The 25,661-nt window shown below is 39.4% G+C and overlaps 1 protein-coding gene across 2 annotated transcripts in view; it reads right to left on the reverse strand.

The window, feature by feature from the left end:
• The window catches only part of GFRA1 (GDNF family receptor alpha 1), a 130,933-nt gene that overhangs the window by 6,672 nt on the left and 98,600 nt on the right, over window positions 1-25,661 (reverse strand). For both annotated transcript variants that reach the window (XM_057370292.1, XM_057370291.1), the window contains exons 6-7: window positions 22,223-22,357; window positions 19,037-19,215 (exon numbers count right to left, since the gene is read on the reverse strand). In XM_057370292.1, the coding sequence (XP_057226275.1) occupies window positions 19,037-19,215; window positions 22,223-22,357 (314 nt within the window). The remainder of the gene's footprint in view (window positions 1-19,036; window positions 19,216-22,222; window positions 22,358-25,661) is intronic.

Here is a 25,661-nt window from a genome sequence, read left to right on the forward strand (position 1 = left end):
CCAGACTGGGAGACACACACTTGAATTAAAGAGGATATCCTCTGCTGTCGGATATTTACTTTCTAACATCTTCCATTATCCTAAAAATTTTAAACAAAGAGAAACGAGTGTCCAWCACGTACAGCTGCAGACAATTCTGGAACAAACTGCATCATCAGTTAATTTGGGAATTGAGAGTTGTTCATTATGCAAGATGCCAAAGATTCACTGCCAAGCCCATCTCAGGTATCCCACTTGCCTACCAAGCAGGCAAGAAGGTGCTTTCAAATGTTCCAGAAGTATCCAGCTCCACAGGAGTAAAAGAGCACACATACATGGCTAAGCTGTCTGTGTTCAAAACTGTATTCTTCTAGAATTTTAATATAAAGCTCTTATCTGGTGACAAAAAGATCTATGGGGAATCCATCATTAAATAAAAAAACAAGCAGGGCTGGGCTGATAAAAATAATAATTTTAAAAACCAGTGAAAGAAAATCAGCTTAAAGTAAGTGGCTAAGAATGACATACGAGTTCTTTTCTACTGAGGAAAAATAGCATTTGCTAATGACTTACACACTGAGCTGTGACATATCTCAGACTGTAAAACAAAGTTACATAAGATGGGCTGACACTCACTCCAGCTTTGCAGGGAACTGTAATTCATTAATGTGAGCKACTCTGACAAAGCTGTGTCCATACAGCCAACAGCCTTGAACTCACTTAAGGTTTTTATATTTTCTAAAAATGAACACCTGCTTTCCCAGAGAATCTTCTCACTGCAGCAGCACAAGCAACAGATGATATTTAGAGATAATTGTATTTAAGCACCTCCTGATGAGTTTYGGTATCGTGTCTGTTAGTCACATACATGCCTTGTTTTGGTCTCAAAAGCCTTTGCATTTAATATTAAAACTAAAATATACTTGGTCAGGGGCTGGCAGGAAAACCAGCTGTATGTCCAGGAAAAAAATATCATTATGAGAAACAAAATTTTAATTATTTCTTTTGTCCAAAAAACGTTAAATCAGGACCAGCAGAAAAGCCAGTGGTTTTCTGAAAAGAGAAAGGAATATTGCTTATAGAGATGTTTCTCCTTCAGAAGACTGTGTGAACCTCCATGCTTCCTTCTGATCGCAATGCACCCTAGATGAGTTAAATCTCATGTCTCTAACTCATCTTCTCTTGCCCTGCACCTAATCATTACTGTACGATCCTTCTAAAGTAATTCCATGTTTCCCATCCCCCAAATCCCTCTAGATCCACCCTCTGCAGACACTATAGTCCTGAATTGATGCCCAGCAATGTTTTCTTGCAATTATTCACCCAGCTCCTGCAAATCACAGCACTGCATGGTTGATAAATGYATTAAACACTGCAGCAGTGCCTCAMMAGGAGRYTTTACACACATTTATGGYTAAATGYGAGTATTTTCACTGCAGCATCAATTTCTGTGTTACTCATAGCAAGGAAAAGTTCTGACTGGGGATGTCTCCARTTGGAGGGAGGGAAGGATGTGAAGGGATCTGAATGCAAACAGGCACAGAGCAAGCACCCGAATTCAGCACCCAGCCCTGAATTCAGCTGCACAGTCTGTGCTTCATGGAATGCTTGGACAGGGAGAGCCAACAGAAGCATCATCCCACCACAGATCACAGTGTGGGCTGTTCATAGAGCTGATTTTAATGAGTGAGCCCTCATCCTCTCCAGAGATCCTGATTAGTTATAACCATATTAACAAACCTTTCTGGAGAAGAGGGACACATCTCCCACAACACATCCTTCAAATGACCATGCTGCTCAAGTAGCTGCAACAAATGAGAGTGTTTGTTCTTTTTGTTCTTCTCCTTCGTTGATTAGAGAGATTTACTATGCAACTAACCTGTTTCTCCAACAGCAGGACACAAACAATAAGCAGAGGAATTGTACACAGAYTGTAAAAATGCAATCAGTTTAACTCTTCTGTGCTCACCAAGCGCACGGTGCATCCATCACCATTGTCAATAGYATTTTCTTATTAGCCCAGGAGTACTGTGCCACACTGGAGTATAATTACTTTCAAYAGGGAAGATAAGAAAAGTGGRGGTCAGAGACAYAGGCCACTGAAATAAGGATCCAATTCAGCACGGGGTAATTCTGAAACCCAGACCATACAGCCAGAGTGCAGAGCTATTTAAGCCAAAAAAAAATCAACTCTGCACAGTCCTATAACAAAACAGCCAGATCTCTTTTTTGCTTCTTTTTTTGTTTTTTTCTCCCCTCTCTACTGAATCAACCCTCAAGGTACAAGCTCAGGGCATGAAATTATCAGTTGTCATTTTGCATRAAAGCAACACAGCTCTGTCATGGCACTCTGTAGAGAGAAGAAAGTCTCTTCTAGAAACAAGAATCATGAAGACATTGCTGTGCTCCAGAGCTACAGATAACACCCAGCACRAAAAGAAGCAAATCACAAGTTTTTCAGCTGAGAGACATTAAATAATACAAACCAAGCATCCCCTTGTGCCCAAATATGCACTGGGAAAACACACACTGAGGGKTTTTTTACAGCATTTCCCTTATCCCTCAACATTAATAAATTCTTGCTGGATTTGAGGACTTTACAAGAGAAACAAGAAATAGAGAGCAACCTTAAAGCAGGGAAATTTGCTTTCTGGTCAGGAAAAAGAAAAAAGGATGGTGGGCCTCCTGAGATTATTTTTGTGGCTTCCTCCAGGAGGAAAGTGGTTGAAAAAAAGTCTTTGCCCCAGAGCAGTGTAGAGGAATCCAGGAATCCTCTGGGAAGATGTGCTAGAACAAACAGAGGTCCCTGTTCTGCTAAAGCCATCTTTCCAGCTCAGCCATTCCCAATGAGGGAGCACTGCCCATTCCTTCTGGGAACAGCATTTCCTTCCCAGACCACAGAGTGACCATGAACCCAATCAGCTCTGGTCTAACAGAGTCTCCAGACTCTTAGGGCTCCTCACAAATGCAGATGGAAACACAAACAGCACCAGGCAACGCTTCAGAAATCTGAGAATTGGGCTGAAGACTTGATAGTCTGATACAGATAGAGGAAAACCTCCCTTCCACATCTTCGAGTTTCAATTTTTAAGAAAATTTGACCAAAGGGATAAGAACCGGGAGTAATCCTCCCAAAAGGAGCAGAAAAGAGGAAGGAAGGAAAAGATGACCTATATGATATTAATTATTGCTGACCCATTCCCAGATCTTTATGTTAATAAACATGAGACCTCATTAAGCTCCATCTCTCACTGCACTTATATGGCTGGGATAACACGGCACAAAAATTGCCAAACAGCAATCTTAAAGGTTTTATRAAAAACAGATCCTATCAGAAACAGCAAACTGATCAAACAGCTTACAAGGACCAGACATGGAGATCTTCAAATATTTATTTCAAGCAATTAGTYTCCCAGTGAGCACAGCACAAAATATGACACCCAGCCAAGCCAACWGAGCTGACTTACCTTTCATGGCAGTACAGTGACTTGCTAACAATTTTGTTTCCATGTTCAGTCATTCATTTAGCTGAGTTAAATGAATTTCTATAGTCCCAGATTCTTGCTTCCTATTTTTAGGGGATATTATGCAATTCTCCTAATATGGTCTTTTTATGGATTTGCCGCAAGCAAATATYTTTGCATTAAGAAGGGCAGAGGAGGAAACAGAACACTAAAAAGCATCGATGGAATAAGTTTTATTAGGTTAATATCTCAACATCTTGGGCTGCCTAGGYTGTTGGGTTTTTTCCTTCTAGTTATAAAACTAAGCATCCAGGTAATCCAAAGTTSAGTTGTTTKGGKKTTTTTTATTATTAAAASACATTTCCTTAGTGATCAACCAGTGCCACGGACAGCAGGTACAGACAGCACCTGGCTGAAACAGCACCTGAGGAAAAGCAACTGGGATTACTGCTGCTCAGTCAGACATTTTAAAATAAGGAAAGGGAAGGGAAGGGAACGACCATGGACATCTGCTTTTTGTTAAGTGACGAAAAACGTTCAGGACCTTCTATTAATACGTGTGTGCATGTGCATATTTTGAGTACTGGCATGGTTACATGGAGGAAAATAACACAGAAAGCCTTAAAAGGGCTTTGAAAACTCTTCAGGTAGAACATGACTTTGGCTGCAATTACAGAGAGGCAAAAGAAAAAGCTACAATAAAGTAACAGCAAAGTAACCTGGCAAGGAAGGGTAAAAGAAACGAGTTAGGCTGAGCATCCACCCCACAGCCGTGACCCCGCTGCCTCTGTTTGGTTTGCACATTTCAATTCCAACCTATTAATTTCCACAGTTGTGCGGTTGTGTGCCCAAGTCCCACTAAATCATGGCATGATTCACAGGCTAGTTCTTTTCTTTTAAAGTAATCCACTCTTGAACAGCTGTGATTTGGATTAATTAGTGGATTTTGCATTTTTGGCACAATCTGCTCTCCAGAAGTGCCACTGAAATAAAAAATTAAAGCATTGTCTCCCTTCTCTAATCCTGTWGCTGAATTTTGCAGGTGCACAGATGTATCCACAGAACTGGCAGGGCTGAAATTGTAGTGAGMCTGCTGCAGTACTTCTCTCAGTTCCTTTCTAAGTCAGAATAAAAATCTAAATATTTTTTTTTAAATAGTGAAATCAAATCTACCAAGGTGAATATTTAGAAAAAAAAATTCCCAGGTTATGGTATATTCTGGCTTTTATAGGCAGCTATTTCTCAAGAATTCAGCTAGAATCACATGCATAACATAAAAATTTTCACCCAAATAATTAATKTTTTGGATTTTTTTACTATGAAATGTAAGGTAACTTCCACTTTAAGCATAGCTTCCAGCAACGTCTATTGCAGTCTATTTTTATTTTCATTAGAATACAAGCCTTTAAAACTCTGTAGAAAGGTATTCAAATGCATCGCTAACATTCCTGTTTAATAAATTCTGATAGCATTTAAATTTCTAAAGGTGAACTAGTAAAAGTGAATTAGTGCCATTAGTTAATGGCATTTTATTTTCTAAGACAAGCGTGTTTTTCAACAGATTTAAGTCATAACTGAAAAGAAATAAATATCAAATTGGTCTTGTCCCCAGATCTCCATCAGCTAAACTAGACTTTGGTTTGTCAGCTTCCTAAATATTATTAAAAGACCCTTGCAAAATGGATCTGAAAACTCAATACTTGTGAGAGACACTGATGTAGCATCCAATATTCATTCTCCCCTTGCTGAATTGAGTGAAGGAGAGAAAAATCACCCCTTCTCAGCAATACTATCAGTGAAACCCTGACAGTAATTCTCTTTAATGGGCTATCCTATAGTGGACAATGCCATCAGAGTGGCCTTCCTCATATCCCTGATTTACACATGAACAATGCTCTCACAAACAGCCACACTGTAATTAATGAAGCCACTCAAAAGAGCAGAGAAACTCTGGCAAGAGATCTCTGCAGAATCATGGCATTATTAGAAAGGTGCCTTATTCTTTACTGCCCTGATCCCACCACACCAACAGGAATTCATCCACTTGCCAGGCAGTACCAGTTGAGCATCAAAAGTAACTTCCTAATATCCTCTGCATATATGGCTTCAAATTTTAGAAGCAAGAAGTGCGGAGGATTTTTTTTCAGTTACTGAAAAAATTTCCTAGATACAAAAAAAGTACTGTGACTGTCAGATGTTTAACAATTAGAACCCTACTAAAACAAAACTGTGCCTGTAATGACCAGATTATGCAAATAATTATCAGATTATGCTAAATTGTATTCACAGGATATAATCCTTCTTTGTTTCATCCCACAAATTCTTCACAGAAGGACAGAAGGCTTTAATTTATGTTTACATTTAATAAGCTGGAAAATAAAAACAGATGAATGCTAATAATGTCAGTAAYGCAGAAAAACAGCATCACTTTGGGTATATTTTGAAAAGTTTCCACACTAAACTGGAAGGAGCTTTAGAAGCTTAATTGTGACTAGTTTGCCTACTTCTTGAAGAATTATATTGTGGTAGACTGGATCATTCAGGGGATTATTAATGGGACATACAGACTTAAATTCCAAGGTAGCTAGTTCAATCTAGCTCAGGTCAATACTGACAACTATTCTGTAGTACTTTTGAAATGAGGAGGTGGTTCTGAAACACTTCTTCTCCTAAGAGGACAGGCTCAATGCACAAAAGTGGCACTAATTTGCACCTCAGGCAGTGCACTTCATCAAAGGGACTGAGGAATTAAYGGGGTATAGGTTTATAATGTCACAAAACACACAGGATGTTTTCCTATGCCCTTCACTTCCCTTTCTGTGWGTGTTTAAAAGGGACAGTCCTACTCCACCCTCAGATTTTTCTAAATCTACCACAAACCCTACAAAAAAAATCTCAAAGGTGCCTGTGCTACCACATTTTAACATCCTTTAGTGGAACTCAAGAGAGAGATTAGGTGGTTTTACCTAAAAAAACATCTTAGGAGTGCCATCTCGAGAGTCCTGATGGATGATGGTTGGCAAATATTTCCCTGAGTGCATAATGGTTTTATTAAGAGTTCTGGACTTAGCTGAAGCAAGTAGAAAACAACCCAGTTGAGGGGTGTTTCCTGTGATCTACCTACTCAGGTGCATCTCATCCTCACCAGCATCAGCTTTGTCTGCCTAGAAAGCTTCAGCATCCATACATTGTCATCGAGTATCCAGACAAGAAGCATTAAAAAAATACAATTCTGTGTTCTCTCTGTGTGTGTGGCTTCTTGTGTCACTCCCACCTACAGAGCAGAGGGTGGGATGTCCCCAGGATGGCAGCAGTGCCAGAGATGAGGGATGGGTGCAATGCAGTCTGTGCCTGCTGTACATTAACACATGCTATTTATGTGTATATGGGCACCAGCACTGACACTGCCCCACTGAGCTGCCCCATCCAGGAGTGAATTTAATGGGATTAACAGATGCTTTGTCCAGTGGCCAACACTGGCTAAGCCTCCCTACTGCTCGAGAACAGCATCCTCAAAAGGGTTTTGGGATATCACTGAGCTGCTCCCATCCTGTGAGYGCTMGAGCAGCTYGAGACACCCCAATGCTGAGATCTGGCACAGATCAAACAGCTYGAGACACCCCAATGCTGAGATCTGGCACAGAYGARTGTGGCTGCAGTGCAACAGGCTCAGCACAGCACACAGGGCAGCAGATGATGGATGCAGCCTTGCAGAGCACACGTGAGCACATGTGTCTCCTGGCCTGGGGATTTTGGGGAGCTGAAGCTTTGCCAACTGCTCTCTTTAAATGTCCATGAGGCACCAGAGTCCAGTCCCCTGCTACAGGGATGGGAGCCAGCACAATCTGCATTTCAGGGGCTGTCCCTGTGACATGGACCCAGTTCAGCTCTCAGAGAGCACAGCTCTGTCTCTCACTAAGGGCATTCACCAAAGAGCTGCACTGATACTAAATATAACAKGAGCCACCAGCCTGAAGGTGAAACGCCTCTGCCTAATTAATTATTCCTAAGTATCCTCATTAAGCTGTTCTTTGGCTGTAGACAGAGCGTGTTTTTTTATCTAAACCTGTTTAGTTGTGTCTATGACAATCCGAATTTCTGCTCTGCAAATAACTCTGACTGAGTCCCTAAGAATAACCAGGAAATCTTAATCAAAAGTAACAGGCAAACTGTTGATGAGAGCAGGATTCTGCAAACAGTTGCAAGAAGTTCTCAAAGTTCAAAACCATTATGAAAAAAAAGGGGTAATTATTTTCTACTGGATTTGCATTTGTATTCTGTAATTGTATACAAGCAGCTAAGTCCCTGCAGGAACAGATCCCTAAATTTGCCCTGAGAACCAGACAAACAATTGCATATGTGCCTGAAGTGTGCAGAACAGCWCACCAACACAGAAATCATTATACAGCACTCAAAATACATGGAACTGTTAATGCTCCACATTTCCTACAGGAGGCAAGCCCATGCAAAAAACACACTAAACACTGTTGATCAGAAAAGTTCTGATCAAATCCCCTCTTTTTACATTTAAGAAGGCACAGATTTAGGAATGGATTTTCGCAGATTGTTGTAACTGCTTTGCTTTCGTCTGTGCACACCTAATTTATACACCCATTTATCCAACCCTGTGCACAAATTAGGTACTTAGGGCTGCAAGTACCTATTTAGAGCCTCCCTGGTACATGTCCTACCTGCCAGACACATAACAAATTCAAATGCACACATTTCAAACCTGAGCATGAATTCAGAACATCCAAATGTCCAGGTTCATGTGGGAATGCATAACTTGCCTTGAATCAGAGGCTACTTGAGGCTTCTGAAAATGTCAATCTGGAAAACTACATACTGTGTAATCCTGTATTTAATAAATTACTGCCTGAATACCTAATTCTGTTTTAAGAAAGACATGAAGGAGGATAATCCTATAATTCTTTAGGAAGCATGCTGAGTGAACCTATGAAAAATATTCAGCATTATGCCCATCTACTTCTGTTTACCTGTGATTCCTAAAGAGAGTCAAGCATGCAGGAGTGCTTAACCTGGGGTGGGATTATTAGACCAAGCCCACTGATTGGAAAAAGGATTTTGTGTGCAATAGTCAGGCATTCCTCCAAAGTGCAAACTAAAACAAACATTTTGAACTCCTGCTGATTTTGATGGCAAGGAACTGAAATGGGWGACAGTGCCTCATGTTCTGGAACTCAACAGCAAATTGAAAAATGCTGTAGAGCGGATGGTTTGAGGGCAATGTAGAGATCTATTAYTCAGGTAAAACAACTGATTAGGGTAGGGATTGTGGTAAGGATAAAGAGTAAGTAGGAGATAAAGGGTGTGATTAATTCCCAGTATTTGATTGCTAATGTACAGTGAAGACTATAAGTAAAATGAGCAGACAGGGTAAAAGCAGAACAAAAATTTATGTTCAGCTGTTTTGTTATCATTAATGTGGTTTTTTTTTTTTTAATTAAGAGTACAGATTAGCCAATTTGGTTAAAAGATTGTCTATCATTTTCTGTCCTATAAACTTGGTTTGATTACTTGAAAAATTAATGAATGCTATGGAAAAGGTTCCACATTTTAGCTCTTTAACACTGTACTATTTGTGCAGCWATGCTGCCTCGTCAGCAATGCATGGGTTAGAATGATTACTTATTATTGCATTCTAATTTCCAGTGGGCTTTTCAATATTTCATTTGCTGGTGGTAACACAGAATAAACTATTCCTAAAAAGTCTTCTTTACTTTTCCTGAAATGATTTTGATCATATCTGACACATAGTAACTGAGAGTCTGAGTAGTTTATTTTTTAAGAATGTTARTTTCTGGGTTACACAGAAATATCAAAGAATGATGTGCATCTRTGGAAGGGGTAATGGATAATTGCAACGTACACTTAAGGATAATYGCAATATACACAACTGTGGAGTTATTCCCTTTTTACAAGTGTATAAACAAAAGCAGAATTTGATTAGGTCRTGTGATTGCCTCTCTAAAATCAAATGACTTTATATGCACAAACATGCTTCAGGTACTTCAGGGTGTGCTGTTGGCTGGGGAAGGCAATGTATCCTCCTTAATCAAGGACAAGGAAACAGGGTTAATTCAGACATTTTACCCGAATCAAAATGCAGATTTACTCCAATCTCAGTTGCACCCCAGTATGGCCACAACCCCTCTTTGCCCTTCCCCACTGCCCTCCCCCAGACAACAATGGCAAGGAGACTGCCCCAGCACCATACAGGATCAACATCSCCCAGCTCAGTCTGGGGCAGGGTTGGTTTCAGGAGTTTTTCCCTTAATCTTCATTTAGCCATTATATCATGAGAGGGAGTATAGAAAAATAATATAAATAAGCATAGCAGTTTAACTCTATGAGGCAGTTGGGTGTCAACTGCCCACACTACAAAATGGATCTGCAAGAAGGGCAAAACAACCCACAGCAAAAGAAAACAAAAGAAACTAAAACCATGCAAAAAGGGGAAAAAAAAAAAGGAACAAAACCAAACACTACAAACAAAAACAAATAGGAAAAGGATCTAATAAAGACAAATGGCTAACTGGAAGTGAGGTTTCAGAGATGGTGTAGACATGCCAGTAAGTTGAGACTAATATCCATCAACCCATGCCACACAAATAGGCATAACTAGTCTTCATTATCACTTAACATAGAGGATCTTTCCTCCATGATAAAACAGGGTAGATGTTGAATTATTATTATTTCCAATAAGGTTTCCAAGAGTACAGGAAGGTGTTTCAAAGGGATGTTTGTGTTTGGAGCTGCTATCTGTGCATGAGTTTAAGCGAATTTCTCCAAAAGCAATGTGATTTCCTTTGCTGGTACTGCAGAGCCSTTCAGAGCTCCAGAGGAAAGGTTCYRGSYCAGGAAAGCAGKGCTGTCAGGAGAGTGAATGTAAGWGGATGAACAGAGYTGCCACATCCACTCCTACAACTGGCATGTTCTGCAAGATGCATAAAAGGAGAGAATATGATAAATGTATTCCAGCCCATTTTCATCCAGTGGGTAGCATCACGTTATCCCTCCTATTTGTCTGAGGATTGGAGTATTCAAATTCATACACCTTCCTCAAATCCTTTAACTCTACTACAACATTCACAATGCTTCAGCTAAAAGCAGCAACAAAGCAATGTGAACATTTAAAACTGCTAAGAAACAGGAAAAATTAAACATGTGCACAGGGCTYCTGAGGCTTGTGGAGAACTCTTGGCCTGATAACTGCTCAGGACTTAAAATAGCACAGTGGCTTCTGCCCACTACCCAATTCTTATCTACTTCAAAATTATTTTGGCCTGAAAATAAACCAGACAGAACAGCAAGCAGACCATGAACTCCAACAYTTTTCTGTAGGATTAGACAAAATGTGATCATCCCCTTGTCCCAGAAAAGAGTTCAGGTTTGCTGTGCTCTGGGAAATAGATATCTCATCTATCGAAACAAGCTGCTGATCATTAATAAAGTGTCCAGTAATATGTGCAACAACCAGACTTCAAGAGCCATCAAGGGTGACATTAAATGAGAAAATTATGGCACAATGTGAATGTAGTACCCATCTGTGAGCTCCTCTCTACCCACTCATACCCAAAGACTCGCAGAAATACCAGGGAACAACTGCTTTGGGAAAAGACTCTGGGCCAGGCAGCCCCACACCCCAACTCCAGGATCTGAGAGCATTTCTCCCACCCATCTCTGGGGATTTCATGGAACATACATAACTAGAGACAAGGCAAACCCCTTGACCCTGCACCAGGACTGTGCTCAACTCATCAGGGTCCCTCTCTGTCAGTGACCTTTCTCCTCCAGGGAACCAGGAGGTTGTACAATAAATTCCTGCGCTGCTCCCTGAAATTCTCAGCCCCTCTGCACCATCCCCTCCCAGATGGAGAAGGCAGGTAATTCATAAAACTGAAAGCATCTGTGACTGAAATGCTTCACTATCCAGAACAATTCAGCCTCCACACTGTCATCTGTCCTAAACCGTCACACTACAAAACAAAACCGTCAATACTGCTTCAATAAACGTGTTTAAAAGTACATTTCAATTATCGAAGGCTTGTGAAATCCTAGGAAATAACAATTCTTTGCAGAAGTGGCAGAACTAATAAAGATTTTATTTGTTAAGTTTTGATCTATTCTGGYAACTGCTGAGCTATTTTCATACCTTAGAAAGAAACATTTCTCTATTGACAACTGTATTCATTATCTGAGATAACACTAGTCTTGTACTTTGGTTTTCCTCGTGTATCTCTGTGGATATATTTTTTTGAGGATAACCTAGTGCATTAACACAGTTTATAATGGTAAAGTATTTATTGTTTCTAAAGCACTCAAAYATACTATKTGGTTTTCAGAGTAAATAAAGGCTGTAAGRTSACRGCTGCACGAAGCTAAAAGCAATTCATTGGGTTYTTAAGGCCAARAKTCATTAGGGTTTCTGCARTAACTCATAGGATGGGATTYTGMTGTGTAATAAGGACTCCTTGAAAACTATTCCAYTTAAAGTGTTCAAGATTTCAAGGCTTCTCTTGATTTCTGYTCCATGARAAACCTGGTGGCACAATCACTTTTGCCTATTCCTGCTTTGCAGCAGGGTCAGCCTCTGGCATAACCAGAGCCACTTTCACTCCAGCAAGCACACATGGGAGCAGAGTCATGACTGAAACCTAATATTTGCTAATAGCAAACAATATGTCTTAAACAAAGCACTTTGTCAGGTCCCATAAAGGCACAATATATTCTGAACTCTATCTCCAAAGACAATGTGATTAAACTGTACCATCGCCATGCAATGACCTAGAATTTTTATTGGCAGTAGTTATGCCTTAAAATTAATTTATAATACTGTACTCCTTTCTTATGGCTSTGTTTTGCAGACTATAGTGAGCTAGCTGTTTTAAAAGGGAAATACATGATGGACTAGGTACTTGATTGAGAACTAGAGCTGGCTGACATGAGGAATACCTTTAATATGATGAAGAACCACATAAAGTAATAACAAGGGCYATGAATAGTTTGATTTGGCTTATCTGATGTGATCCAATTTTCTGATTCTGGTTCATTCTAGCACTTTGCATTTCTGTGGTATTCTTATAAGAGGATACTCATGTGAAACATAGAAACAACTGTGGCTTAGGGGAACACTGCAAATGCAAATCTGCTTTTAGTAGCAATMATTTGCAAAATTCTTTCAGAGCATAAAAACTATAATCTGTCCATAGAAATTTCAATTTTCTGTAAAGGTGTGTTGTGCATTTTCATAAARTTGTATTTTTGTAAGTCATTAAATTGGTTTTTAGTAACCTCATACTCATTTTCAATTGAACAATTATTAAACTATAAAACAAAATTGCACAATTCCTAAAACTGTAGTCTGGAGTTTTACAGTCTGCTATAAAGTGCTGTATTATTATAATACACTAAAGATGCTCAGACTATTAAAACCTTTTTTTTTTTAAATGAACCATAAAGTATTTTATCATTGATGAAATAATTCTAAARCATTATGCTCTTCAGCAGTATACATGCACGATATTTTGGTCTCATGAAAAGCATTCTGGTCAAAAAACCCACAATTTAAACTGTAATTCTAATGTGCAATGTAAACCATGTCACTGTCTTTCAGTAACAGGAGTTTATCACACCCAACTTCAAAGATTAAAAATCAGAGTATTGGTCATTAAATATAAGGCCCAGTCTTACAGAGAGATCTGAGTGTTAAGCAGTGTGATAACTGGTGATAACAACAGAGATGGGGTGACTTTCCTGTTGTAAAGTTTTAGCCTGTATTTCACTCCACAAATCATAACTGACTTTGCAAGGAGGCCTGATGTTCAACTCAATCAACCAATCCTGGTAAATGAGAACAATTTTCTCCTGACTGCTGATGGCTGATGTCTCACAGCAATGCTGACACTGATAYGACACATCTGAGCTATTGGGTTTGATCCTTGGCTGCTCCACCCTGTTCAAAGGAGAGGCAAAGGGCCCCTTGTACTTAGAAATTAATCAGCTCTATGAATAACATCTTTTAACTTCAGCAGGATTTCACCAAGCTTGAAAATCACCTACCTTGTGTGGTGGTCCTGAATTTTTTGGCAAAGAGGGTGCAAAGCTCAGCCTTGCTCCGAGTGGGAGCACTACCCAACCATGCCATGAATTCACAGGGTGAATGTGAACATTCCCTGCCAACCAGCCTTTGGCATGGGATCTGCTGTGTGCACAGTGATGCAGGGCTGGGGCTACTTTCCAGCCTGAGAAAACACCAGAATTTCCACACAGACTGAAAATCCCAACTCACTCATGGTCCCCTCAGCTCCTCTGGATCTGCTGGACATGTGCAAGAGCCATGCAGTAAATCAGMACAGCCTCAGGGAATTGTACATCCACACTTTCTGAGGACCCACTCCAGCAGGATGCTGAAGAAAACAAGGATTAACCTTGCTGAAATCAACGTCAATGAAATCAATGGACAAAGCARTTATCTGTTCAGTGGCAAAAAAGAATTTCATTTAGTACTCCCCAAATTAGAAGTCTAAGATTAAAGATGAAACTTTAAGTTATCCCTGGCCATCAGATTTTAATCTGTACACACAAAGCACTCGAGACTTCTTTAGGTACAAGGGAATTGCCACTAAAGCAAATTAAAGACATTGCTTTTTTAGCAGAAAAGCTGCCAATAGGTGTTCTCTAAATCACTTGTAGCAGCAGGCTGACCCCATTATGTCAGCTAATCCCGGAAATACAGGAGGTAGATTTAAATCTTTTCATAGAAAACACTAAGTCTTTTTTATTTTCTTTTATTTTGGTTCTGGCACAGCATTGAGAKGTTTATATTGCAGTCCATCATTTGTCCCAGACTCTATCTTTCTGTGCAGCTGCCATGCCCAGAGGAAGACGTCCAAGCATGACTTTTCCAAGGGACAGAACAGACTGGGCATTTGAAAGATCAGTGGTTGTTTATCACAAAAAGAATGAAGGAATTTCACAGGCTGTGKGAAGGGATGGGGAAAGAGGGTGCCAGGTGCATGGGTGAGTTAATCCTGGTGCTCAGGGGATAAAACAAGTTCCCTTTCTCTCTCCCCCAGTGCTCCATCCCTGCACTTGCACCATTCCTCACCTACACATTGCCTGTGCCTCCTGCTCAGCTCCACCCACCACCCAAATCCCAGCCCTGGAGATCCACCCCTGCTGTGTCCTGATTCTCAGAATGCCTCACCGGAGCTTTTAACCCTCTCCAAACATCCACATAATGCTTTATAACAGTATTTAGCACAGGGGAAGCAGCATTGAGCAATTACAGAAGGTACTTAAACCACCAGATTGGCAGATCAGATCCCTGCACAGCCCAGGTCTACATGGGAAAGGCACTGTCATTTCACTCTGAGCCAAGTTTAAGTCTTGCTCTCCTCAGAGTACTGTGAGCCCTCTCTCCTGTTTTTGTCCTAAAATTCACCATTATAAGTATTTTTTTTTTAAAATCCCAAGTCTTACATGAATTTGTGGAAGAACAGCTTGCAGTGTGACCCACATCTGCKATAAACACTCACTAATCTTACACGCAAATAGAAAGAAGTGACATAATTAAGTATCCAGATTTCTCTTTTCACGTGTTCCCCACAAAATGTTTGATATTTTCCATTGCTATCTCACAGTTTTGAAATTTTGCTGCTGAGAGTACAACATTTACACAGCARGCTTGCCTTCAGTCCAAAGGGCCATGGATCTCAATTACATCTATGCACTGCCATGTTCTTCAAAAGCACAAAAACCTTAAATTCTCTTTGAATGCTGAACATCCAAAGCAAGAGCAATATATAATAAATGTGGGAAAATGAAGTAGAGACCTAGCTGGCATGACTTTGATTCATACACTTCCTTAAATGTCCTTAACCATCTCGACTTCTGCAATTTTTGCCTTTTGCAAAACATCCTCTAAAATATTACAGAAAACCCAGTGTTAAAATCTTAGGTTTTTTATTCACCTCTGCAATGACCCAGGAACAATTGGTCTAATCTCATCTAATCTATCACTTGAGGTTTATTTCATTATCATCCTTCAGCTCCATCCATCTCTCCTAAGTGCAAAAGCAGCATTTTTTTGAAGAATACATGGTGTGAGTACACATCCAAACTCATTCTCTGGTCCCTTTCAAATAATCCAATATGATGGTTCAGGCGGTGGGGGCAGAACATGAGACTGAGAGACCAGAACCATTTTTTGACTGGCATACTGAGTGCAAGTTATGACTGAAAATGAAGGATTAACACGTATGTCAGTTAAACAGAAAACATTAGAGTGGAGCTTCCAGAAAAAAGGATATAGTTGGTAATTACTTAATAAAACATGCCAATGAGTGTTGGCATTCATCTTCCCTTTCGTTCCCAATATTTTATGTTATTTTTAAGAGGTGGTAAGGATCCTTTGCAAGTTGTCAAGCATCTCAAATGTACTTAAATTTAGCATTTTGTATAACACTAACTACTGTTTACTTTCTGTGTTCAGCAAGTTTTGTTAGAAGTAAGGTTTGTTAAAGAGAGTTGAGAGGATTCTTGACAAAATTAAGCATCTTCCTGGCAAGGATGGAATGCTGATTTAATTGAGGGAAAGAAAAAGAGTAATTATACAATCCATGCATATATAAACCATGCATAAAGTAAGCATATATAAAAGATAAGCACTTTGCTGTACCAATTTGAAATAAGAAAATAGTCCATAATAGGATGAACTGCCAACTCTTGTAGCARTGGTAAGCTCAAATGAAGAGCAACTTCTAAACAGCATCACTACAACAAACATTACTTTAAAGTCCAAATCCTCAACAGATTTTTGAAATAAATACCAAGTATGGGTAAAGAAAGGGTATCTTATGTCTTCTTTAAGCATTCACCACCTTTCTGACTCCCAGGTTTGCTTGTGCAGGAGAACACAGCACAGCAACAAAACCATCGGTGCTCTTTTGCTTTTCATACGACCATTTTGAGCAAGTGAGAAAGAAATGTATCAAAGATTGCTCAGTCAGWGATGGCCTTGGCCAGCTGGGTTAGTGCCCTGCATTTTACAGCCCCGGGAGGGTGGGATTTGCTCGTTTCTATGGCATATTATACCAATCAATCACTTCCTGCTCTTTCTTCCCTTGCTGTATTTATTTCAATGGCAATTTATACTAATCAATCACTTCCTKCTCCTTCTTCCTTCACTGTGTTTTTAAACCCACTAACTGGAATATGCAGCCCTGTTGGCATCTCAATGACCATTTCCTYAGCCCCTCTCTGCCACTGGCTTTTTGTGCTGAGACTGATGCTTGTAATTTGACTTTTCACAGCATTTAGGCTATACTGCCTTTTTGAAACCTTTCAGCTCAGCTGCTAAGCATATAAAAAAGCTTTTGGTTGTACTGGTTCATGTTTTGAAAATACTACAAAGGCATATTTTTCATGGGAGGAGAGCCTTGGAATGAATACCCTTCTCCAAGTGCGATACAAATACCAGTTCTTTTATAAAATTTGCATTAGGGTTTAAGTCTCACATGCAAAGTGGCACCATACCGTCCAAAAAAACATAGGTTTCTTTTTAAAAAATTGTAGGCTTGTTTTGGCTCAGCTCATAAGTTACCTTTTGAAAAATGCATTAAAATATTAGAGCTTTGTTCTTTGTGTTTCAGTTCTGACTGAGGGAAGTAGTAAGCACAGAATACTGAACTTCACAGGAATAAAACTGCTTGATTCACATAACTTCAGTGACCTTTTAGTGCAGACTTTATCTATAGTTTCTACCAAACAGAGAAGATCATTTATTTAAAGGAACTTATTTTCCCTACAGACCTTTGCTTCTTGTGCCAAGTACATCAGGGGTRCAGCTGAAGGCACAGCAGAGCTTTAAACCAGAGCTGATAAACTCGTGTGGGATGTGACTTCAAAATGCCAGAGTAACAGGAGGAAGGACGGGGGAGAATTCAAGTCATTTTCAAAACACAGGAACATCTACTCAGGCTTAAGGAACATTTGCAAATTGAAGTGAATCCAATGGGATTTGTGATCACTTGCCATTTCTTCAGTTCTTTATTTATTATGTGTACTTTGGTAGCATCTGGAGGCCTCGCTCTGTAGGGGGCTGYACAAACACTGAAGGAAAATGTGATCTCTCCCACAACACAACTTTTTAATATAACATGAAGTGACTCAATAATATTCCATCAAGGTCTTGTTCTAAATGCAAAATACTCCAAGTCTCAGGTTTAAAAGGCATAAAAGTTTCTTTCAGCATATTTATTTGGTTAAATGACTACTGCGCATAGCAGTATACGCCTCCAACTATCTCTCTAATCAGTAATTTACAAAGCTTAAATAATAATGAAAGCACAGATATGGAAAACAGAATTAAACCAAAAGGATCTAAACTCAGCACCATCTACCATTACCCCCTTGTACTCTGTGACTCTAATGTCCCAAATGTTACTTCAGGTATGATTTACTAATGCAAAATCAATGTAGGAACTGGAAAAGGATGAAGGTGAGAGAATGGTGCAGGAAAAAATKAATAAGCAAAACATATTCCTGAGAAATAAAAAGTTTCTGGTTCAGTGCACATGGAAATGTTGATGCAGTTGAGTATGAAGAATACAAAATCAATTTTATAGGGAAGTGGAAAATCTATGCTTTAACAGTGGAAAACTTTGGAAATCCAAAAAAATTTATCTCAGTATCAACTGAGATCTTAAAGCTTGGACACTTACATTTATATCACACAGTAATTTTCCTTCTGTAAAGACAAAAATAAACAGGACAAGCTGATCTATCCCTGCCTGACCTAATTTTGCATTTAAACCACCAGAAATTTTTATAGCCTGATTCCAATCTGACCTAAGGATGTTTCCAATTTACACTCCTGCTCCCTCTTCCCTGCCTTGATTTTGCTGTTGTCTTCTGCCCAAACGCCTCAGTTTTTCAAGAGCTGTAAATACTGTCTTCAGCAAGCRATGAGCCTCTAAATCCAGAATCAATGATCCACTATCAATAGCCTAATTTAAGTGTCAAAGAAAATCATTACAGCCATTGGCCAAAATCACATCATGACCTCAACCCCAGTTCAGCAGAGGGCCTGATTCCAAATAGTTTTATCTTTGTCCAGCTTCTTCACCATGGAGTTTGYAGCACCACATGTTCTCTAATATTCAGACCTACTCAGCCAAAAAACCCTCTTGAGTTTAATGCCAATAACACAAGAAAGAAGGCAGCAGGACATGCTAGCTCACATTAAGGGTTCCCTCTGAATTTGGATTACTCAGGGGATTAATTTAATCTGACATATCCTGGCAGGATTTGGAGAGTGCCACATTCATATTCAAACCTGTGATAAGAAATTAAATACCATCCCCTGTTTCTGAGGCAGCGAGGCAATAAAGTCCACTTTGAGATATGCAAGTTTCTGATTTAAAATAAGAATGTCTGATACCTCAAAATATATGCAGCTTCTAACCACACCATGGGAATAAACAGATATTCCAATTTAAGCAGGAGACTGCAGGTATCTGTGAAAAAACTTCCATTTGTGCACAACAAGAAGTACAAAGCTCTCTTACCTGCAGGTTTGCACATGCTGGTGAATCATTGTGGTTGGGTATTTCATTGTTGGTGGTGTCTGAACCCGTGTTTTTAACTCTGGAAGCTGTCGTAGTTGTGGCTGTAGTGGTCTGTACTGGKAGGATTGGCTGCCAGACATTCACATCAGTGCCATTGCCGAAGGCCTGAATTGCATTTTCTGTGAAAATAAATTACAGGCAATTTTCTATTTCTAAAAAAAAAAAAAGGCAAAAAGCAGAACTGAGTTGTTTTTTATTACCGTTATTGTAATTATTACATTTAAAATGTGTACTTAGAGAAACTCAATTTTATGATGAAAAACGTGTCGTGTTTTTGAACCTATCAGAAACATGAACTGAAAATCTGGGGTCACATAATTATTTGGTGCAGCCTCTTCTTTGTAATGTTTCCAAAAATTCTTGACAGAAGCTTTAGGACTTATCATAATCATATTTGTTACCATCCAAAAGCCTCAAAAATTTACTTTCAAGATATAAAATGGAGTCTGAATGTCATGTCCTAATTCAGGCAGGTGACATTACATAATAAACCAAAAACAGAGAACAGGATAAATATTTATTTCTACAGCTTGTTATAGTAAAACTAAAATGCCTRTAACTACAAAATAGTTTAACTAAGGCAATCTTTTCCTTACCGTTTTCAATCAAAATCTGCATAATTGGGTGAGGGAAACATGGTCAAACTAAAACTTTAGAATATAAAAGTTAAAAAGCTTATCACAGTTTCACAGGATTAAAGAGTGTGTTTATAGCAAGAGTAAATTGGTTGGAGGTTTTTATAAACAAATAGAAAAACAGTTTTTAATCAGGTCTTTGGGGATTCAACAAGGATTTGGGGATTTCTTATTTCAAATTCTTTGTACAAGAAATCAAACAATTTCACTGGGGACTAATATGTGCAAGTTATTAATACTTCTTCTCKGTGGCATTTCTTGCCTTATAAAATAATTTACATGTAATTTTCTTCTGAMAAAGATGTATTTTATTCTGATATTAGTTCTTAGAACTCCAGCATGCAAAGAGAAGAACTTGTAAAAAGCACCAGAATGAGCTGCACTAATGGAAACAAAGTGGAAGGAGGGATATGATAAGATTTCTTGTGTTTCCCTGAATAAGGCAATATATAAAGCAATCTTTTCCTGTGATTTCCTAAACTCACAGTAACTCTTTGCTTCCACTGTTGCAAGGAGTATCACCACAGAAATATCTGCAATCCTTCCAGTTTTCAAAGTAAAGTGGCCTTTACAATTAATCTTCAATTATTTCATTCAATCACACTCAGTGATCCTTACGAGTCTCCTCCAACTTGAAATTTTCCATGATTCTATGACAGAATCACAGAATTGTTTGGGTTGAAGGCACCTTTCAAGGTCTTCTAGTCCAACCTCCCTGCAGCGAGCAACTAGATCATTATCGTAAATGCCCCAAATAACTGGTTTATTTTCCATTTTGAAGGGGAAATGCACTTCAGTGAAAAAGACTAGCAAGAAATCCCTAGTTCTTCCATTAATGTAAAAATTTTATTTTGTCTAAAGGAAACTAGAAGGATTTTAATGACATTTTCTCCAGGCAGTGGAAGGCCCACTAATGACAATAAATTTTTTTTTAAGTTCCTATTCTATGTGAAAGACGAAACTTCGTACAAAAACCAGGAACACCTTTAATTTCTTCATGAAGGAGACATACCTTGCAGCTAGGATGACATAATTTATCTCACAGTAACCTCCAATGTCTTAGATTTGTCTTCATTAATGCTTTTGTACCAATGGCAAAAGAAAGGACAAGGAATCRCTCTGTCTTTATGTTCTCAAAGGAACCTGTAACTCTCTAGAAATTAAYACAGTCACAAATGAATAAAATCTGAGGGGCTGCAATACATTTAAATGGCAACCCCCATTAGGCTTGAAGAAGGTCTTGATGGCATATTGTTAAATTTTACCCCATCGTAGTTTGAACTCTCCTCTCTCTWTTGTTAAATGATCTTGAGTAATTGATTTGTTCTTCCAAAGCTCCATAAATAGGTTTTGTGCACTCCCTGTGCCTCCACCCCAATGCTGCCTCTGGAGAAGGCACCAATGGGGATTTTCAGACTAAAATCCTTAACCCTGCATTGGCATTAGCTCAAGACTGTGGGGCGGGACAGTCTGGATCGATGAGTTCATTTAATGTTTCTGAAAAAAAGCAGTGATATCTGCTTCTCTGCATAAGCTGATGAAATACGACTTTTAAAACCACTTTTACCCTTCAAATTTTCCAATTTTGGAAAAAAGTGGCCAATACTGGAATATTACTGGCCAATACTTTTTCCAATACTGGAAAAGCAGCCAGTATCTGCCTTTTTGATKTTATGCCAACATGGTCCTGCAGGTGAAGGAATCCTTTTCCCTYCCTGGCTTTGCCCCTCAAATGCAATTCCAGCAGAAAATCATGTATCCTTTCAACTTGTGTTCTGCTAGACTAGGGAAGCCAAGTTCTTKTGGTCTCCTCATTTATCTGAAATTAAAACTCTGATGCACACTCCACATCATCCAATTATGCTGCTCCGGGCAGACAGGAAATTTGAAAAGAGAACCTGCCAAAATTGACTCCACTGAGCCATTCTGAAATTTRTAATAGTTCCTAATTCGGAAGTGAGTCTGACAGAAAAAAAAAAAAATCAATAATTTAACAAAATCTTTACAATAGGTACTATCTGGGCTTGTGTTAAAACCAGGTATCTGAGATCAAATATCCTAAAAAAAATGAAGTTGGCTGTAAACTGCAAGCACAATCCAATTTAYACTTCCTTACAGCAAATCCTTCATATCCTAAACTACATGTCTTTTTTTATATGAAGTTCTTAAATTATACAGAAACCCCTCAGGTGTTGTAATTTTTTGGTAAAGATGCTGCCTGACTGATAGGGTCTGAATATGATCTGTGATGTAAACATATTTCAATACCATACCGCTTTGAGTTTTGATTTTTTTTTCATGATTGCAATCTTGGCCACAAACCACAGTATCAGGCATATTGGCTTGTTCTTTTAGTTTTTACACCAACAGCAGAACCATGCTCAGCAAAGGGCAAAGTCACGGCCTTGATGTATCGTAACACATTTAAACAGTAAAGAAATTTCAGAAATCATCCTAAAACGCATTAGAAAACATCCAATTTYGTACTCACTAAGGCATATGTTGTCCTGGAAGAAATTCAGAAATTTCAGGCATTCATCGATGTCGTTGCCACTGTTGCTGCAGTCGCACCACGGGGCCACGCTGAGGCTGCTGGAGTCGATGTAGTTGGGTGTCATCACGGTCCCTGAGTGAAACACAGAACTGTCAGCAACCTCTGCACCCAAACACTCCTCCTTCCACCCCAAGATGGCAAACAGCCCTCGGTGAGGCACAGATTTTGGGCTGGATGTGTAACACAGCCCCACAGCAGGGCTCTGACCTCCAGATTGAGCAGTTCTTGGCTCTCTCACCCTCTGACACCCAGCCCTGCGCCGTGTTTCACACCCTCTGCTGTCTCAATGCAATCACTTCAGGGACTGCAACACGACTCACACATTAAAGACACGTTTCTTCCCTCCAAAAAGGATTCCCACAGAGAGCYGCATCAGCTGAACTGACAGGTAGAAAAGCGTGGCAGAGGGGAGGGAGAARGTGAGCATCTCTTTAAAGGGCTTCGCTGCCAAATCAAACACAYGTGGGCTGTGTCCTTAACACTTAAAAATCTGATTTTCCTTCCTTGCTTGCATTTTTTCTCATTTTAATTCTAGCTRCAAATAAAGGGCTGAAACCAGGTATCCAGACCTGTGCTTCCTCCTTGAGCTTGCAGCCAGACTGAAAAAAACCTTTTCTGAAATGCAGGAGGAGTGAGGAGAATGCTGGTCATGCTGAGGGGAGCCCTTCTACATCCTGGAGGAGCATTAACCCCAGGTGCTCAGGAAGGACCTGCCAGGGAGTGGGTTGTGGTGATGAACAGACCAAAAACCAGCAAGCATGAGAAGGTTCTTTGCAGGTAATAAATTACTATTAATCTTCTTGTCTCACTACTTCTTCAGTACAGTGATTATTATTTCCTGTCAACACCTTCCAACCAGAGGATCATTCTAACTCTGTTACAAATTCTTGGGTAAATATTCTCCCATCAACTCAAGGCAGGCAAGAATGAAATGAAACCAAAGAAKGCATTTTGTGTCCTGAAAGATGTACAACCACTGTTATCAGTCATCTGGAYCAGGAAACTGTTGTGCAATGAGCACTTGCTCGAGCCAGCAGTCCCCCTGAAGGCATCACCCCAGCAGGTCAGATATTTCAAACTTTCCTAAAGATTGAGAAGTTTGAATCTTTATTTTATTTGTCTGACTGAAAGGGAAAAATTGCATAAAGAGGGGAAGGTATTCCAGGCCTGAACTGCTGCCAGCTGCTTCAGGGAACATGTTCCTCACTTGATAATCTGCAATTCTAGGACAGGTCATATATCAKGAGGAAATGTGATCACATCTCCTCAAAACTGACATCAAAGTAGTCATTAAGAAGATGAAAYAGATGAAGGACAAATGTTAGAGACCCAAAGTGTACACGGGGAGAGAAAATTTGCTCCATAGGTCCGGGGTGCAATGGTCTGCAATAACAGACGGGAAAAGGATCAAACACCAAGCTAAAAAAAGGAACATTAGAAATAACACAAATCACAGAGTGATGTCTAATGGCYTTTCAGTCACCAGGCAGTGCTGGGAAATGAACAAATCAACATGCAAACTGCTTCACATGTGATGTGGGAGACAGAGAACGACAGGCATTAGRGCTGGCCTGAGAAAGACAGTAATGGATGTGGAAATGAATGCGGTTCCATTATGAAATTCACAAAAAAAGCATATTTTCTCTTGTTTTGGGGTGTTTTTRAATTTGACTMTAATCCCATACCTTTGGCTTYYTGCAGCTTTTAACAGATAGTTGCACTAATAATTGCTCAAATTCTACATGAGATTAGTACATGAGCAAACAGCATGGTTCAAAATTCATTAAACRGAAGGAAAGAATTTAGTAAAATAGGCAAACATAATTTGCATTATTAATGGAAACTGGACAGTAGATAAATAAGAAGAGGAAYGATGTTAAATTAAAATAAAACACATTAAAATGTCTCTCCCTCATCCATTTGATGGTTCAGTACACTGTTTCAGCCTTGCACATGATCTGAAGTGAGAGAAAGTGAAAATCAAGAGGATTTTGCAAATGGAAAGAAAACAGTAGGCTAAAAAAAAAATCTAATTAGCAAATGCTTAGTGAAGGGTTAAAAAACCAGAAAGGCACTGAGGAAATTAAAAAGGTCACTGAGGTAAGACTTTCTTATCACAAAKAGGTAATAAGGTAATTAAAATGGGTCAAGACAGGGGTTAAAAGTGTAACAGATACCAAGGTACAATTAGGGTTGATGAACACAGGAAAGACAGGACAAGGAAAGTGTGTACACAGCACACAAACTGTGCATCCAGCAAAACCAGAGTGGCTGAAAGAGCAGCYAGGAGAAAATCAGTCTGTCACTTAAACCTGGGGGCAGATGTGAACCCAAGCGGATTATACGCTTGCTTTCCTGGGGTGGATTTTCTTTTTTCCCCTGCAATGAGTGTGCCTATCTTTCTCTCCCTCCCTGCTAGCTGGCATCTTGGAAATTCTGCTGATGGACACGAAGGGATCAGGGAAGCCATGGTGGCTGGCAGTAAAATAGGACATGCTTGGTTTGCTGAGCTCCAGGTATCAAACTGCTCTGTGATGGTCTCAACAGTCAACAGCCAGATCTCCACATTTCAGACAAAAGAGTTGGCCTGAACACAGCCAAGAGGTTGTTCAAATTCGGGTGAATTAAGAATAAGGAGATGGATGGTGGGTCTAAGAGAAGGGGCAGGTGGAGGAAGTTTCTTTGGCGCAAAGCAACTCCAGTTCATTCACACAAACTCTCATGGAATCACTCAGAATACAAGGGAACTTGGATGGATTTTGCYTGAGGCAAGGGAAAGTGTCAGAAAGTGAATGCTAAAGCAAATCTTGAAGTCAGCACTTAGAGCAAAACTTAATTGATGAGGGAGTGCAGAATGTCCAGATGGCTTAGCCAGGCTGTAACCAAAGCACTGACTCAACCGTGGCTATCCACAATCTCCTTTTACATTTACTAATCTTCTTTTTTTCTGTTAATAAATAAAATAACATAAAAAAAAAGTCATTCCTATACCACAAGGAGCCTAAAACAATGAATTGAGGTTTTCAAAATTCCTGCACAGTGTACACACCTTTAAAATTATATACATAAAAACCTGATGCAAACACTAAAGCAGCCTCTACAGACTGTTGTCCATTTAATTGATAAAGCACCTCATACAAAAACAGTGCCTAGCTCTACTTTCCTTTAAGTCATTAATTTTAGGTGGGTTTTCACTAATTTCAGTGAAGTTAACTCTCATTTACWTCCCTGTGTAGAAGGACAGACTCAACACCCACCCTATCTTCTATAGAAAACTGTCAATTTCCTGAGCAAACTCTGTGGAGGTGCAATTTTTGCTACATTTAATGAAATTGCTGCATGAAATAATGTTTTATTTCAATGCACAATATTTTAG

Source organism: Malurus melanocephalus, unplaced genomic scaffold, assembly GCF_030028575.1.
Source record: "Malurus melanocephalus ecotype Western Australia unplaced genomic scaffold, MMel_1.1 scaffold_122, whole genome shotgun sequence".
NCBI classification, from domain to species: domain Eukaryota; kingdom Metazoa; phylum Chordata; class Aves; order Passeriformes; family Maluridae; genus Malurus; species Malurus melanocephalus.